The following is an 18,395-nucleotide window of genomic DNA, read 5'->3' as shown; positions in this document are numbered from 1 at the left end:
GCTAATTTGCTGAGCCCAAGATTCATTTCTAGTAGCTATAGAAACACTACATATACACATTCATAGAACGTCAGAAAAATTATGTAAAACACCACAAATGAATACCAGGAGGTAAGAACAAAATTTCAGTGTAAAAAGCTCTGTTGAGGACAAAAAAGGGTAAATGCCACACCCTGAGGAAAAAAAGGTACAGTTAGGAAACATAATGTAATTCAATGATAAAATAGGTAGAGAATTATTGAATATGGAGAGAATACAAATAATCTAATTTTTAAAATGAAATGTGCCAGAAGGACCAAAGAAATGGACTGTTACTGACTCAGTCATTTCATTAAACTTCTGAATGTTTTCAGGCTTTTTAATTTAATCCTTTGTGATCCTTTCAAGCCGGAATTTTTCTACCTTTCTCATGAGGTTTCATTTTTCCCTCAGGATGATCCCAAGATGGGAATATTCTGTCACTGCATTCTGACTGGGGCAGTTCTTCAGAGGCTTTTCTACAGCACTTCGTTACTTTTATGCCTTAATTTTTGTACTTTCTTAATAGTTCACAGCTCTCTTTAGTGGAAGTGAGCTACTTTGTGTAAAAGCATATTTTCAACAGCAGAGTGAAAAAGTGGCATGCAGCTTGGGAAAGCTCTGTGAAGAACCTGTTCCAATTTCTAGTTCATAAGTAAGGTAGACTTAATTGTAAAAACATATGTGAAAGAAAAAAGAAGAATTCATCCAGGCTGCTGACAGCGTGTTCCCTATCTCCCCTACATCACTGGATTGCCCATTACACTGATGGGAGGTTAGAGGGAGGGAAAGACTCACTGATCTTGCTGGTAAAAGACTTTTGTATTTGTAGGACTGTATTTGCTATTGCATAAATTACATGAAGATCATCTTGATCCAAAGACTGCACTTAAAAATGCTCTTATTTCAGAAGAAAAACATACGATTTGCAATAGCTCTTCTGTTGTGTGGGATTTGGTCTCAGAGTTACTATGAATGTTTCCGGCACTGTCTTTGATGTGCTTCACTGTTTATAGTGCCGAGGAAAAAGACAGGTGAGATAGGAACTAATGGAGAGACAGGATCAATAAACCGAATGCTTCTGTGTTGCTACATTTTTCAAAATAGGACTGCCCATACTACATACCAGACCATCGCTGTTGGTTTTAGTATAAAATACATGATAAAACAAGGTGATGGCTATTGTTTGTTACTCTACAACCTTAGAACATACTGAAAATACCTGAATTAGAGCACATACAGAGGCACTGAAGTACATGTCTGCTGACAGGCAGACTAGATTGTTTGGTTTTGAGCAAATAAAGTTTACAAAACTTCCAGCATTTCCTGACTATATTTTTTTCTGAGTCACAATATTTGCCTTCAAAAAAATACAATGCCGAATCATATTTTATCCTGTCTGTTCCACAATGCTCAGCAAACTCACAAGGTGCACATCTGAACCCAGATGAATGACCAAGTGGGAGAGTGTTAAGAAGAAGGAAATAATTTCCAAAGCCAAAATGTGACCTAAACACCAGTATGCCTGTTACAGTGTACTGTAAACAGTACACTGTTGCTGGTGTACCAGAGGAACCAGCTCCGAGTACGTCCCTGAGAAAAACTAAGGCTGGGTGCACACACAAACTCAGAGTGCTCCTATCATGCTTCTGACATGCCTGTATCCCCTACCTTTTGTGGGCTGCAGAAAGTGATCCCCATTTTAGTGCTCATCTCTAATACCTAAGAAAATGTCGAGTCTTACTGCAATGCTCCACTGCTATTATACATACATGCAATACAATTATAGTTTGTCAGAAGTTTTGGGACATTTAAGTAACACCAGGTCTGAGACAATACTAGGGAAAATGCTCACTGATAAACATAACTTCATTGTCTGCTTCAGAGGCATTCTTAGTCTGCTTCAAGCTGCTCCTTGAACACATTGATACAATCAAAATGGCACAGTGGAAGCTCCTACATGCAAAAACGCTGGACAACACTGTGTGATGCTACTGCTGCATAAGTACAAAGTCAAAACAGAGCAAGTTAAAAGCCTGCTTTCCAGTCAAATAAAAGATAAAAGGCACATGACTGTGGTTGGAAATGGCCGAAGCTGTGTGCTTTCTGATAATATGGCCACACTGGCTCTTTGCATCTTTTTGATTTCAACACTTCAATACTCTCCCGTTCAGGTGCCTCTAGTGTATCCAATATGGAAAATGAAACAGGTCTAGTAAGTCTTATACCTGCTATTACTTCAAAGCCAAATCTTGTCCAAGTACCTACCAGCAGGGAAAAAATGCTGCTATATAAACCACCTTTTTCTTCTGCTACCTTAGCAATCTCTCACCCAGCAATTTTCTGTAATACCTATTACAAAGAATATGCAGAAATGTATGGGTTTGCCAGTGTGTTTATTTATAAATAGATGAATGTTAAGCACTGCCTGTGAAAACAATGGTGTCAAAACAGTAAGTGTTACTAAATGGCAAGTAAAGACATTTAACTATATGACTATATTATCAAATTGATTACACCAGCACTCATTATTTGTATGGTTCACTATTTTTAATGAAGTAAAATGTGAAATTCTAGTCTAGTATATTCTTCTGTTATTTAGTCTGTATTTCATAACTTCCCTCTATTTCTGGAGATTTAACATCCAACATATAAATACAAGGTAAAAGAACAAGTATATTTTGAATAATCAGTTGATATCCCATGCCATTGTGCATGTTCTCTTCTTGTCTCCTCAATAGCCACAAAAGAAAGTCACCTCACAGTGTATCCCCAAGCCCAGCACCGTGACAACCAAACTATGCAGGGCACCAAGAAGGGCTCCGAGTGCAGCTCTCAGGGGCTCCAAAGTCTCTACAGAGTGCTAAGGAGGGAGAATCTGAACACACTGCTAAGTACATTGTCTTCATCTTGAAATGCATCCAGTCTTGAATATGATCTTTCTATGTAGCTGTTCCCTCAGCATCTGCTGATCAGTAATGTTGGCTCTACTGACAGCTGTAAACCACAGTGACAGGAATTCTCAGGATGGAGATGATGGGCATAAACATCTGCCCATCCTCGTCCTGAAACTCAGTTATTGCTTTACTATTTGGATGGGCTGGAGTATGTCTATTACTGCATCTGTGCTCGCAGGCAGAAACTCCTTAAGATGACTAATTCAATTGCTTGCAATTTTGCAATTGTGTGAACATACACCAAATTACACCAGGTCCTCAAAAGGAACATTTTATTCTGCTCTCTGATCAACAGCAACCCAGAGACCTCATCTGCTTTTTCCCAGAAACTCAGATACAGCAAAACTAGTACATGCTCTGTTCACACCAGTCAACTGTCTTCATTGACTGTTAGTCTTCATTACCTTTGTTAAATTCCTTATTTCACCTTCCTTCCTTCATAGCTGTGAAAGATAACTGTACTACCCAACACAGTATTATTTTATTATGCTTTTCAGCTTAAAATGAGAACAAATACTACCTAAAACAAATTTCAGCCCTTTCACTGTTTGAACTACTGTTGATAATGTCAGTGAAAGGTAAGTCACGTATTAATCTTAAGTAACCTGACATTTCAGTTTTATTAACCAAACTCCTGTCAATTAAATCACATTTCATCATACTTTACAGATTTCAGGAGCACACAGTGCTCTTAAAATAGCTGTGGAAGTTCAGACTCAGAGAATGTCAATCTGCAAAATGGACATTGCTGTTTCAGGCACTTCTGCTTTATTTACATGTTTGTTCACAGTTTTAAAACAGTGAAGAATTTTAACCAACAAATAAACAAATTTCACTCTGTTTTATCATTTTAAAGACACCTAATCTTATACTTCTGTTTCTCCTCTGTTCCCATCAATAAAGGCTATAATATTTAGAGGAAAAAAACAAGAAAGAAAGACAATGGAAATATTTTTTGTTTATGATTTTCTTAGAGATGAAAGGCCTATCTCAGTTGTATTAAATCCATTGAAAATGGAGTGATTCCTTACATTCTATTTGCTATCAGATACTCTACATTAATCTACCACTTCACTTACAGACCTAACATTAGAAGCTCACCTCATTCTATGTTAATCTACTGCTTTACTTACAGAGCTAACATCTGAAGCTCACCTCTCAGGGGCAATGCTTCATGTTACAGTTTTCTGAAGAGTGTCTAGTGTATTCCCTTTTTTTTTGGATATGCATAGCTTTGTGTGTCAAAGTTGCCCAAGCACATAGGAGAGGCACGTTTTAAAAATTCAGCCCCAAGCTTTTAATGCCTCATATCCCCTTATCTAACAGCTTTGAATTACCTTGTGTCACTTGTGTTGCAGGATGTTCTTGAGGATATAACTGATTAAATGGCACAAAATCTAGTAGCGATGGAGCAACTTCAAATTCAAGGTCATTAAATGGATTCTCACAGACTGTCAGGCTTTCTAAAAAATACCCTGAAGGCCAGAACAGATATTCAGTAAGTTTTGAAGCAGTTTCATTTTTTCACTCTTGTTTTGTAATGGAGCTATTGGAGTAGGCCCAGTTAATTATCCTTCAATTATGTAACCATTTCTCCAAAACAAGTTTCAGAGCGTGATATATGATTGTACAAGTCACGAACGAACTGAATTGCTTTAATGGCTTTGGGTATTTATAAATCCATTCCTGTTGCATATTAACAATTACAAAAGAATATACTGAAGAATTTCTCTTTTTGTAACCGAAAGACAAGAAATAATTGTTATTATAATTATGTGGCAAGAAACACATCTGGTTGAATGTTGGCTAACATAGTCTCTGTCCAGTTGAATGAACTTCATGGAATAACTGCTGTCAAAGCTCAACACAGATTATGCTCATGTTTACTTAGGGTCTCAGGAGATCTCATTCTTCCTTGCTTTAAACCCAAAATCTGACCTCATCAGTGTTTTTCTCTTAGTTGTTTGGATTTTAAAATACCTTCACACCTACCTTCAGGATCTCCCATATGTTGCAGGGCAGGTACCTATGAATATCCAGCAAGTCATGAGGTCACTCCACTTTGCTTGGGAAGCCTCTCCCTTGCTGTAAAGCAAAACTAGAAGGTGTTTTGGCTACTAATATAGTATTATCTCACTGTCTGTTCCCCCTTCCCTCCTCCTTTTCCCCCCCTCTCCTTTCTGTCTATATCCATCTGCTGTTCTTTGTATTCTAATTTAAATTACAAAAAATCCAGGGCAGATACCTTCTGGCTGTTTGCATGTTACTCGCCACAGAAGGCTCCAGCTCCAAGCCTAGTAGCCCCAGATGGTACTGTAATACAAATAATAAAGATAATTTCATAATTCCCCAGGGCATGAGCCCTGAACCTCACATGCAGGGTGCACTCCTCTTCCTCAGCACCGATCAAGCTTTTCTGTCAAGAGAAATGCTCTGAGATGACAAGGACTTCACAGTATTTTTATGCCCTTTCCTGAATCTACACTTTGCATAATGAGTGACAGACAAGGGTGACTGCAGATTTACATGTACATATACATATACACACACAGACACAGATACACATGCACGTACTTTTAGAGGCTCAGGTGTTACAGCAATTTACTACTCCAGTTCACAGATATTCAGCTTCTACACCACCACAGGCATTTCTCCATTATCGTAAAATCTGAATCCCTACAAAGCTGTAACTATTAATGTGCACATCTGAACAGAAACTGCTCGGTCCTGACACTAGCCCTCAATGGTACATCTCTACACCCATGGTGAAAATTCACTCCACATATTGCTTTACTACCAGTGAATTGTTATTAATCTTACATGGATAGATTTATTCTGATTCAACCACCTAAAAATTAGATTTGGTCTTAGCCAGGCCTGCTCACTTCAGAATTCCTTTAGAGCCAAAAAATAAACAACTCTCACGTGAACAATGGCCCTTGTAAGATAGAGGTCCTAAAGCCGAGGAGATAAAATGTCCTTAATACTGAGGGTCTGGGATGAAAAAAGTAGACACCTGATTTTAGATAACAAAAGTTAAATGAGATTGACCGTTTCTGGGATTCTTGTTTGCCTTGTTTTGTTTCCCCACTAAAGGTGTGTCAGATTCTGTGCCACTATTTCAGCGCTGTTCCTGAATGTCATGTTGTAACGGTGGCCTGTGGGGAGATGATGACTTTTTGTTTACCACACTCTCTAGGGAGATTGTGACTTTTTGTTTACCACTCCATGGCTAAGCTTTATAGATGGCTATCAAAACTGCCTTCTCAGTCGGTGTATTTTATTTTTTTAATGCTGGAAAAGTCTTTTAATTATATTTTAACCCTAGAGCTCAGTAAACCTTCATATCCTTCATACTCTTACAACCAGTTCCACAATCTACCAATACTTAATTTTGACCCTCTGTAAGGAATTATATCACCTTCTTTCTATGTGAAAACAACTGTGAAGTTGGTTTTTTTTTTTCCCCCAAGTTTTCTACTGATCTTTCTGGATGGTTATATTGTAAAACAGGTCACCTCAACATTTTTGCCCACACTTTGATGTCCATAAATGTTTAATATCAGGACTGCAAAAATGCTCATAATGGATAAAAATTTAATACTCATTTGCTCAATGATAACAAATTTAAACACATAATATGGAAACTTAATGGTCTTTGTAGGTAGAGACTGAGACAAAGCACACCAAACGTCCCCATTTATTCTGGTATATTGCCAGTGTCTTCATAGGTGAGTTCACAGGTAGTGGTACTAAGCAAGGAGGAATAAACCATTCAGGTGAGTATGGCTTTGAGCTGGATATCAAAAAGGGTGTGTAGGCACCATCCTGCATTAGAGAATATAACTTCTTGGTGAAGTAATATATTGTAAAATTAATCAGAAAGAATGAGTAATTTTTTGGAAAACAGGTCTATGAGCACTGGTCCTTTGATTAAATGGTAAAAAAAAATAGATAAATACTATGAAATTGCACTTGTGTAGCAAAGATATTCTTTAAAACAGTATGCATGTTAGGAAGAAGATTATTAATAATTGGAGAGTTGTATAGCTTATTGTTTGCTTTTCTTGAAGTTGTTCATAAATGGCTGTTTGATCATCCCTTATCATGCTGGAGCAAATGGAGGATGATTGCAGTGGCAAACTCATTTGCAAAGTCTAAAATTCCAGGGATGTTTAATGTTTAACTAATAATGAGCTGGAATGAGCTTGTCATCAGGGTATTTTGCATCAATTACATGTAAATGCCCATTTTCCATTGAAAAATCTAATCAATATTTGCATATTTGAGAACAACGTGCATGAAAGCTTAGAAATTAATGAGCAGGTTGGCCAAAACCATAGCTCCGGTATGTTAGCAAAGCAATACATTCTCTAGCAGAATGAATAGCTTCTCTGAAACCAACTAAAACCTAGAGTAAGTATTTTTTAATAGCTCCCTATACCCAGTAGCTTTAGGAAAAAGAGCCTGATACCAAGACACTGTTTTAAATAAATATTTAATCCATGTCAATAACTGCAGATATTTTTCTCTGTAGAATTCTCAACAGGGAAAAATTCTACATTGATTCTCTTATTTATTACCACAAGTAGTTTGTCTATTGCCATAGCCCAAAGTTTCAATTCTGTGGGTTTGGTTTTAGTAGTGTTTTGTGTTTCTGACATTATTATTTTACTAAGGTTTTGAAACTTCTCATGACAAGTGTTTACCAAACTGGCAACACTCTTTCTATTTCCTTATATAATCTGTACTTTATGCAACTGCCAAATCAAATTAGATGAACAAATATTTTGTTTGTAAGTATTAAATGACACATTGAAGAGCAAGTCAAATAGTAAATAAAAACAGACATTTTTTGCCAGTTTGTGATGCCAGGCTTTAATCACAACATCATAAACACATTGCTTCTTAATATAGTAATAATACTAATTATTAATTGTTTATATTGCAGTAGTACTCAAGACTCTTAACCAAAATCTGGCATAAACACAGAAGAACAGTGTGTTCTTGCACAGGAAAGCTTAGGTAGGTTTTGTGAAGAAAGAATGATGCCTACAGAAACTTGTTCCTAATGAGGAGAATTTGAGAAATAAATGACTTTTTAGGTCTTTCTCTAGACACAAATTTGTGCCCAAATGTAGTCAGCTAAAGTTCAGTCCAGCCTATCATTCTTCCATATTTGTTCTGCAAATTTGTAGGCAAAGAACATTTTCAAGGATAAATAAGTGAAGATAAATTTGGTCTATGCAAAGAGTAAATTTCAGTGAAATTTCCCATAACAGATATGATATGAAAATTATTACTATCTTCATTGAATTATTCTAAAAGAAAAATATTCGATTTCACTGACTTTTCCAATGCTAATTATATAATGGCATTTTTTTTAAGCAATCATAAAAAAGTTAAAACGTTAGCCAAGTACTTAAGAAGATCCCTGGGAAAAGAGAGCTTCTCATTAATTTTATACAGTCCTTCCAGTAACTAAGTGAGAGACATACTTTTGCAACTTCATAGCCACAGACTAAGATTGCATATGACAGGTGGTCTGAACTCCATTTTTTGGCATAGAGCACATAAGCATTTCACAAATCATAGTTCTCTATTGCTCATAGAACTTAACACACACAAAAATGCAACTGTAGGTATATACCTGCATAAAGCAGAAAGAATCAAAATAGCAGCTAAGAACACAGTATAAAGTGTTTCTGAAACAGAAAAAAAAATTAATTCTCCATTTAGAAGACTCTTTGGCTCTGTTTCACACTTTTTAGTACAGCCATTTGGGACATGTTCATTATTCTGCTTCTTTAACATCGGAGAGGGGTATTCTATTAAAAATATACACCATGGTGCTGAGTGATTCTGTGTCTGTATCTCTCGTCTGATATTGCCCATTGCTCTGTGATTGAATTCAAGTGCATTCTTTTCTGAGTTGAAATGAAAAGGATGATCTCGTCTCACCTATCTAAGAAACTGATTGTGCTCTTAGACCACAAGCCATGACTATAATTGGTTATCGTTTTAGTATAAGGTTAAAATTCAAGCTTATCATATATAGCAAAGATTTATTTTTAATTGAGAATAATATTTTTTTTTGTGGATCTAATATAAGTTTATAAATGGTTTTGCAACTACTGTTACAAATAAACCTACATGGTATACTGCATATACAAAAAGATATAAAAAGTCTCCCTTCCTCAGAATTATACTGCACACAACCAAAATACATTAGTGAAAGATCAAAGCATAAAGGATAAGAAAAGAAATATATCAATGGATTCAAAGATTTCCTGTCATATTGTTCATTTCCTGTGAAACCTTAATTGATGATACTATTAGAAACATTATGTTTAGGTTACGTGGTCTGTAAAAGTTATAATTTATTAATTTGTAAACTGGGGAATCAATAATAACAAAAATATATATTATGGTAATTATTAAAAAATATAATTACTTAATGGTTGAGTGTATACCAAAATACTAAAAAGCTGGTTTTATGTACAAAGAATTTGCAAAAAAACCTCTGTAAACTGTAGCAAAACAGCTAACACTTCTTACCTAGGATTTTTTTTGGCATAAAAATTCTCATATTAAATATGTCACTACCATATGAAGATGGATTAGTACACAGAGCACGCTAAGCAACCCAATATTATTTATACATTGTAATTGTCATAAAAATCTACTAGGTAATACACATGTAACCATCACATTTTTTCATGTCTCTACATAATTCAAAAGATCCCTAATGATTTCTTTAGGCTAAAATGTGAATTGAAAATTCTTCATTTTTTTTTTCTAGTCTAAAAACATCCATCTTCTTTTTTTGCATGGAATCTCAGTTTTTGAAAGTGAAAAATAAGGTCACAGGTAGAACCATCACCCACCCAGTGGACAGGGACTAGAAGTAAAGGAAAGGAAGAACTGCTAATGTTCTAGAAATGTCCTTCTGCAATAAAGCTAAAGCACCCTAACATGGTGGCATCAGGAGCCTCTTGCACTGGGCAATTCAAGAGATATATACTACCTACTTACAAGAGATTTCCTTGTCTGATGAGGGCCTCCAAGATGGTCAGGATGGAGCCCTTGCCCTGTAAGAAACTGAAGGGCTATGGTTTGGTCATGATGGGAAAGCGATAGCTTTGGAGGGACCTAACAGCAGTACTTACAAGGGTTCATCAGGAAGAAGGAGAAGAGCTCATCACAGAGGTTCAGGATGGGAGGATGAAAGACAGTGTATATAAGGTGAAAGAAGGTGAGTTCAGACTCAATATAGGGAAAAACTTTTTCCCAATAAGAACTATCAAACAATCACAGAGGTTGCCCAGGGAGGCTGCATGTTCTATATCCTTGGCATTTTCAATACCAGACTGGACAAAGCCCTGAACAACCTGGTCAGAGCTCACAGTGGGCCCTGCCTGAGAAAGAGGTTGGACTAGAGACCTCCTGAGGTCTCTTCCATGCAGAATAATTCCGTGGTCCCATGATTCTATGATGTCAGCCTTCAGACACACAAATTAGAAACAATATGAAATTTATAAAATATAAACCACCTCAAAACTCATATAAATATTTAGATTCTACATATCATGTACCGACTTTCTTAACTGCCACTTCAGGGCATCTTAGGCTTTGTTTCTTTGCCTAACACAGCTGTGGCATTAAGCAGATGTATTATGTAGACTTTATTATCTGACATTTTTATACATTCAATGAAACATTATTCTAAATATAAAAGACAATTAAACTTCAAAGAAAATGATTTACAAGAGAGAAACAAATGTAGTTAGATAGATATATGGATAAATAAAAGAAAGTTTATATCAGTTAGAAGCATGGACTGTATATAATATGGATCTTTGTCTTCTTTATGGCCTACATAAAGTTAAGTTTGTTTGGGTGTCTTAGCTGTGTATTTGCATATACTGACATTTTAGATTTTATAACTGCTGGTTTTATATAATAATTTGTTTGTATGTATTTCAAACTACATTGCTATACCACTTTTTCTTCTAGATTTGAAATACAGATTTCAGCTCTTCCATTTAAATTATTCTAAAAGCTAAGCAAGAAGTTATCGTGGTAGTTATTGTTTTACGCATTTGCTTGTGAACAGAAGGTTGTAAGAGGCCAACAAGCATTTGGTACAATTGTGAAATTCTTATACAGTGCATCTGTCTCAACTGTTAACAATATGAGATTGGTACAGCAGAGACTGCTGAAAAGGAGCATATTGACTGCTTAGCTCTGCTGTCAAATGAGTACAATGCAAAACATTATAATGAATGCAATTAAAGTGATTGTGGTTGAACAAGAAACTTTTGAGAGATTTTATTTATTGCAAATGCTTTAACAAGAGCAGTTTGAATGAGCCAAAACACAGATATTTTTCCCTAAATTGCTTTCTATGTTCCTGGTTTTAATAGATTTTATTTTAGAAAGTCCTGTCAAGTGGGGTGGTGATGACTTCCATACAGAATGGCAACTATGCTTTCATGTGATAAAGCCATAAACAATTTATTCAGTTTATCTCAAGTCAGTGTTCTGTCAATAACTCCTCTTTCATCATCCCACTTTTCAACAAGATTATTTTGACAGTGGATTTAAAAATATTTATTTATTTAATGTAAAACTAAACAGTATGTTTATGCAGTACAATGTAAGCCAAAATGATAATGTAAAACTAATTATAACAGGTCCAACTCCTTAGCAATTGGAGGAAAACGGACAGTTCTAAAACCATTTAACATTTGACTTTGTATTGTGAACACTTCTAACTTACTAGAATATAATATGAATAATGAGTTAATGTATCCACCTGCATTACACTGAGGGTTCAGAACTGAAAAATAGCTCTACATGAGTTTCCCTGTCTATGTAGTAAAGACAAAACCAATTTTTTTTTAGAATTTAAATGAGAAAACTATAAAGAAAGAATAGATGATTTTTTTCCTTTGTATGTTTTCCATGTCTATACATGTAAAAAACTGGCTTTAGCTAAGAAATGTTTGGTTAACATGGAATACTTTCCTAAAAATCTTGATAAAAAATTAACTAAACAAGCCACTATACTAAATTTATTGTCTTCTCTAACCAAAGCTGTTTCAAGGGAAGCAAGATGGGTTCCCACCACAAGTATTCTATTGATAGGAGTACCAGGAGAAAAACATATCCCACCAGTCTTATTTCCTTTGCACTGGCAACCACAAAGAAAAGCTGCAGATCTGTAGTGATAGGATAAGCAGGACAGGGTAAGTTTGCTTCTGTAAAAGACCAAGGAAGAGAACAACATCTGTGGAGGCAGATACTTTAGGTATTGGCATATCTTGACAGTGCTCTTCCCACAGGGGTTTTTACGTTATTTTGCTTAGAATTGAAATTGGATGATGGTTTGTGGAATATCCCACCACCCTTGTTGAATACTGACATATCACCAGTACTCCTTCAGCTTTCTAGAATATCCCTCATCATCCAACACCTATGTAAATATTTCATAGGTCCATTTAAGACCAATGACTTCTAGAAATATGTGTACTAAGCCTGGTCATTTGAAAAAGACATATATTTTTGTGGATTACAGTGTGGATACTTTATTTGTGTTTAGATTAATAATGTTAAAGGAACAGATAGCACTTTGTCATCTCACTTCCATTACCTTCATGCTCACCATATTCGTTTTATGCAAATAGGTTTTGATTATTGATGATCTGGACGAGGGGATCGAATGCACCCTCAGTCAGTTTGCAGTCAACACCAAGCTGGGGAGGAGTGTTGATCTGCTGGAGGGCAGGAGGCTCTGCAGGGGGGTCTGGGCAGGCCGGGCTGATGGGCCGAGGCCAGTTGTAGGAGCTTCAGCGAGGAGAAGTGGTGGGTCCTGCACTGGGGTCACAACAACCCCACGCAGCACTACAGGCTTGGGGAAAAGCGGCTGGAAAGCTGCCTGGCAGAAAAGGACATTAGGGTGTTAGTCCACTGCTGGTGCACATGAGCCAGCAGTGTGCCCAGGTGGCCAAGAAGGCCAACAGCATCCTGGCTGGTGTCAGGAAGAGTGAGGCCAGCAGGGCCAGGGAAGTGACTGTGCCCCTGTACTCAGCACTGGTGAGGCCGCACCTCGAACACTGTGTTCAGCTTTGGGCCCCTCACACCAAGGGGGACGTTGAGGTGCTGGAGCGTGTCCAGAGAAGGGCAACGAAACTGGTGAAGGGTCTGGAGCACAAGGCTTATGAGGAGCGGCTGAGGGAACTGGGGGTGTTTAGCCCAGAGAAAAGGAGGCTCAGGGCAGACCTTATCACTACTCTATATAGGTATCTGTTGCTTCACCAAGTAACAAGTGACAGGACAAGAGGAAACGGCCTCCAGTTGTGCCAGGGGAGGTTTAGATTGAATATTAGGAAAAATTTCTTTACTGAAAGGGCAGTCAAGCATTTGTTTTATCAGGCTGCCCAGGGAGGTGGTGGAAACACCATCCCTGGAAGCATTTAAAAAATGCATAGATGTGGTGCTTAGGGACATGGTTTGGTGATGGTCTCCGCAGTCGTGGCCTTGATGACCTTAAAGGTCTTTTCCAACCTAAATGATTCTATAATTATATTTGGCCTCTCTGCATCATTTTATACATATATATAAATTTCAAATATGTTTAAAATGTGATCTTTTTATTACTTATAGGATATAAATTTTGACAAAATTTATTTCATTCATAATGTATTTTTTGAAGCTCATAGGCTGTAGCTCAACAGACCACCTTTTCTCCTGTATTTTTAATCTTAAGTACTCTGCGTTTTATACTCCCATGTTTATTGTTATTATCAAATATTTTTTCAAATTATTAATTAAAATTGTTAATTTTTGTACTCTTCCACTTTGCCCCCATTGCTTTTCATTGACAATTGCTGTTTTTTGTATTGCCACTGAGCTGCCACTGACTTTTAGAAGTAGATGTTCTTTTCAGGAAGGCAATGCAGCTTTCTGTCTATTCCATAAATCCTTTCTCATATCCACTTCCACTTAAAATTTTCTGTGTACCTTTTGGCTCTTAGTCAGAATTTTCTGTTAATTTTACTTGAGTTTTGAAAGCTAGCTTTTCTGAAGCACTAAATATACATCTAGCTGGTTGGAACTATCTTTCTTTCTGAGCATAATCATATCATTATCACTGATGTCTAGGCCACCACTTAGTTCCACTGAAGGGATTAGTTAATTTTTACTTATTAGAATATGATACTGAGATGAACTTTAACATTCTAACAGTGAAATGCACTCATATATCCTATCTTGTGAGGCTAGAAAGAAAAGCAGTATTTCTTGCTTGCCTCCCCTAAAAAAAATTAAATCTGTCTACTACTTATGATAAAATGGGGGCCAAGGACCAACTCTGAGTTTGCACAGAATAGTGTGCATATTGTACCTATTTTTAGTTGAATATTATTTGTTGAATACATTATTTAGAAAATGTTGCTGGTTTTCAATGAATAATTTATTCAATTTTGTTGCTATCTTAGCCCAACTTTAATTATATCCCATAGTGCAGTGCTGAAGCAAAAAGAGATGAAAAAGACAAGCTCAACTATTGCTAGGATATCTAGAGACTTAGGGCATTAAATATCATCAGTCTAAGCTGAAGTTAAAATCCTGCTGTCTTCAACTTCCACATATTTTCTCTTATTACTTCTTCTAAGTTCTTTTATTTTAGTCTTTCTCTGATTTTCCCCCCTCCCTCCCCGCTTTCTGTCAATTTTTGCCTCCATTTCTCTACCCAGTATATTCTAAATGTCCATACTGTCTTTCCTGTCTCTTTTGTATTTCACCACTCATCTACCTCTGTTAACGAGCCCTCACTTATTGATATAGAATAAGGGTAGTCCAGCAGACCTCTTGAGAGTGAATGCATCTTTCATAAAACACTTCTAAATTTATGAATTTTCCTCTGCTGATTCAGCTCAGTGGAGTAAATCTACACTATTTCTGGGAGCAATTTTATTGCCTTGTAGGTTTCTGGTAAGCGTTTACAGTTCTATGACCACTGTATTTTAATAGGTCCCACGTGAAACCATCATCTGCTCTTGCCTATCCTTTAAGTCAGTCTAGAATAATACTATAATAAATTTGCTGAGTTTGTTTGGCAACATCCACAAATGCAAATTCATAGAGGAGAGAAAGAGATATGAATCAATACAGATCTATGCACCAGTCTTTAAGCGAGCTATAAAGACAATTACGCTTGAACTAAGTATAGAAGACAGGAGAGGCTGCTTCCATCCAAGTCAAGTAGTAATCTATGTAAGTGCTGACATATTGGAATTGGAAAACAGTTTAGACATTGGGTACAATGTTGGAAATCATTAAAAATTACAAGATATTGGGAATGCCTGCGAACCGGTATAATCTCTCCATTCCTCAGAGTGCCATTATATAGACTTCTCTGTAATATACTAATGCTGATGTGAACCATTTTGCTATAGCTACCCAAAAAAAGGAAAATCAGATGACAAGAGCCTGGGCACCAAGTACAGTGTTCTGAAAATACCCATATTTGAAGGGTTTTCAAAAAGTGCAAAAGTTGCTACTATCAAAAACATCTTTGCATATCTTGTACTTGTTCTCAATGATTTGCACGGGACAGAATTTTCAAAGTGAGCTTTGTCTGTGCTGGAAAGATTTCATACTGGATTCTCCTTATGCAGAAATAGTATGGGAGGACTCAGATGGATTTCCTTCCCAACTGGGCTTCCTGGGGACTATAGGAATGCAAATAATAATAATAGTAATTATATAAGAGCTAGAAAACCTAAAGGATGTCCCGTGGTGGTTCCAGAAGAAAATCATAGAGGTTATTGTTCTGGAGCCTCTACCTCTGATTAGAACATTTAAATATAGTTGCATCTGGAACTTCAACAAAAGGCCAGTCTTTTGTGGCAGCAACAGCAGCACATAATTCACCAAGCTTTAACGTCTGCAATTTAACACCGTGGAACTCGGAAGAACAAAGGTCACAGTCAGGTATCTGTTACATGCTTAAGGTCTACTAATCGTGCAGCATATGAAAGTGTGTCTCAAAGAAAAGTTTAATTGACTAAAATAAAACAAATATTTAATTTCCCCCCCTCTGATTAAACAGTTAATTGCAAGAACAGTGAGCATAAGCGAACATACATGTACATAGGAATATATACATATCAAGAGACACAGCATTTTTCTTCTACGCTACTTAACATTGTAATAGATTTAAGCAACACGAGGTAGATAAGTAGCCCTCTTCAAGAAAATGCTGATTAACACTACCAACTCACAGTCCCCCAAATATAACAGATCTTTTTTCTTTATGGAAAACACTTTTAAAAAGTCCTCTGCATTTCTGTTTACAGTGCTGAAAACCTTACCTAGTGATATAATACATTATCAGCATGTCTGTGCTTCTTCATCAAGAATTTTTTGACAATAAATATAAGTACAAATGTTCTTTGAAAACTGCAGCCTATTTTAGCAAGTATCTATAGAAAAGAGAGGAATGAAATTGTTACACTAGAATTATTTTAAAAGGAAAAATGTATTAATTTAGGTAGCTCTTTTCCATATACCTTCCTCATTTCCTAGCTTGTAGGAAAGATTAACTCATTGTTATAAATAGATAAGTCATGCTCTAGGGCACTTTCCAAAAACACATCATAAAATGTTGCCTATTATAATTATGACATCTGTTCGGCAGCAGAGTATTATATAGTTCAATACCAATAGCATGGCTTGGTGTCACAGCTGGACTTGTATCACAGATCTAATCAATACTGTATTAATGGATTCTCTATAATAGTTTATTGTATGGTACATTGCTTCTCTCAGCCTAAAAAGACAAATATTCTTGTCCACCCAAGCATTATTATATATGCAACCAGAATAATTTTTAAATAATATAATTGAAAAAGTAATCATGACCTGCCCAACATATGTTCCACAATTATTTAACAAGGTTTTCTTCCATTAAATGGTATTATCTTTAAAATTATTAGCAATTTATCAGACTTCTCAGTAACATGGAAAAAATACAGTACCTTGAACACTACATTTTCCAAAGATAAGTAAATGAAGCATAAAGGCCTAAATATCACGCATCCTTCAGCTCTACAGCTGTAGCTGAGAACACAAGATAGCAACAAATCCACTTTAATAGCTGCATTATGAGACCTCGGGTAAGTTTTTGAGTAATATTCAAGTACCTGTATCATCTGTTAGGAAAACTGCAGTGCAGGCATGTAGCTTTTAAACCGCAGCTGAAGAGCAGGACAGAAAATTGTAACAGACCTTTTGTAGCTCCCTCACCAACTGGCTGTTGAATTTTCTAGGTAGATTAAGTCATGGAAGATTAAGACAGAAGCTTTGCTCAGAGTACCTACCAGGCAAGAGAAAGCAAAATACAGCACTCCATTTACAATAATGTACTATGTAAAACCAGAAAAGCTGATTGGCAAAGCAATCATCTTAAAAATGTCCCTGAAGACTATAAATATAACACTATTATATTTTATACTGGAGCTTCGTGGTATGACGACAACCCATTAACTCAATCAGAATAACGACAGGAGGGCCATCAGAATGATAAAGCTGTTCTAATGAAATGCAGACAAAGATTAAAAAGAATTAAAAGTGACAAGTAAATTCCATTAAAAGACAGCCTTTAGCTACTGTAATCAAAGGATTATTACTTACCTTGTCAATTAACAGCTGTGTGTCTATTTTTTCATGCAACACAAAAGACTGTGCCAAGTGTCAAAAAATCATTATTAACAAGAGGACTTTATTTTTAATTTATTTGGCTTGTGCATGTACATTACAAGACCTCCAAATGAATCGTGTACACAATTTTAGAAGCTGTAACACACAATTAACCACAGTGTTCTGTGCTATTATTGCCTTTAAAACTATGTCTTACTGGAGAATGAAAGTAATCCAAATGGAATCAACTGCAAGTGTATTAATCAATGCCTTTAACATCTGTCTTTGTCTGACATTAGAAATCCACATGCAAAAATGTTCTATGTTTTTCCCTCATTGCAGCTCTTTTGCCTACACTTTGCCACAATATTTCACATAACAGGAGATTCCACTAATGTTAGATTCTGGGAACTGAAAAGGCAAAGTAATTTCCAATTCATTAACCTTGAAGATAATTCAAAGTAGAAAATAAAAAAGAGAACGTGCAACTTCTGAAACACAACAAGCAAACTTGTGCCTTTGTTTGGAAAAGGAAAGTGTCCCCCATGAGTAACAATTCAGTGCAGATTACTTTGCACAAACATAGAAAATTTCATTACAAATTCTTTTACAATTAATATTAAACAAATAATACAATTAATAATACCAATAACGCTACTAGAAGAGAGTGGAAGAGGTCACAGTAAAAATGCTTTCCTTCTTTTTTAGGTGTTT

At 36.1% G+C, this 18,395-nt stretch overlaps 1 protein-coding gene across 1 annotated transcript in view; it reads right to left on the bottom strand.

Annotated features, from left to right (window-relative positions):
* The window catches only part of ZNF804B (zinc finger protein 804B), a 74,824-nt gene extending 57,404 nt beyond the window's left edge, over nt 1–17,420 (bottom strand). The window contains exon 1 of the mRNA XM_027800170.2: nt 17,186–17,420. Coding sequence (XP_027655971.2) covers nt 17,186–17,194 — 9 coding nt within the window. The 5' untranslated portion in view covers nt 17,195–17,420. The remainder of the gene's footprint in view (nt 1–17,185) is intronic.
* Nucleotides 17,421–18,395: the final 975 nt, after the last annotated feature.

This window comes from Falco cherrug, chromosome 4 (genome assembly GCF_023634085.1).
Source record: "Falco cherrug isolate bFalChe1 chromosome 4, bFalChe1.pri, whole genome shotgun sequence".
Lineage (NCBI taxonomy): Eukaryota > Metazoa > Chordata > Aves > Falconiformes > Falconidae > Falco > Falco cherrug.
The sequence above is the reverse complement of the archived record's forward strand: the minus strand, read 5'-3'. Positions and strand labels throughout refer to the sequence as shown.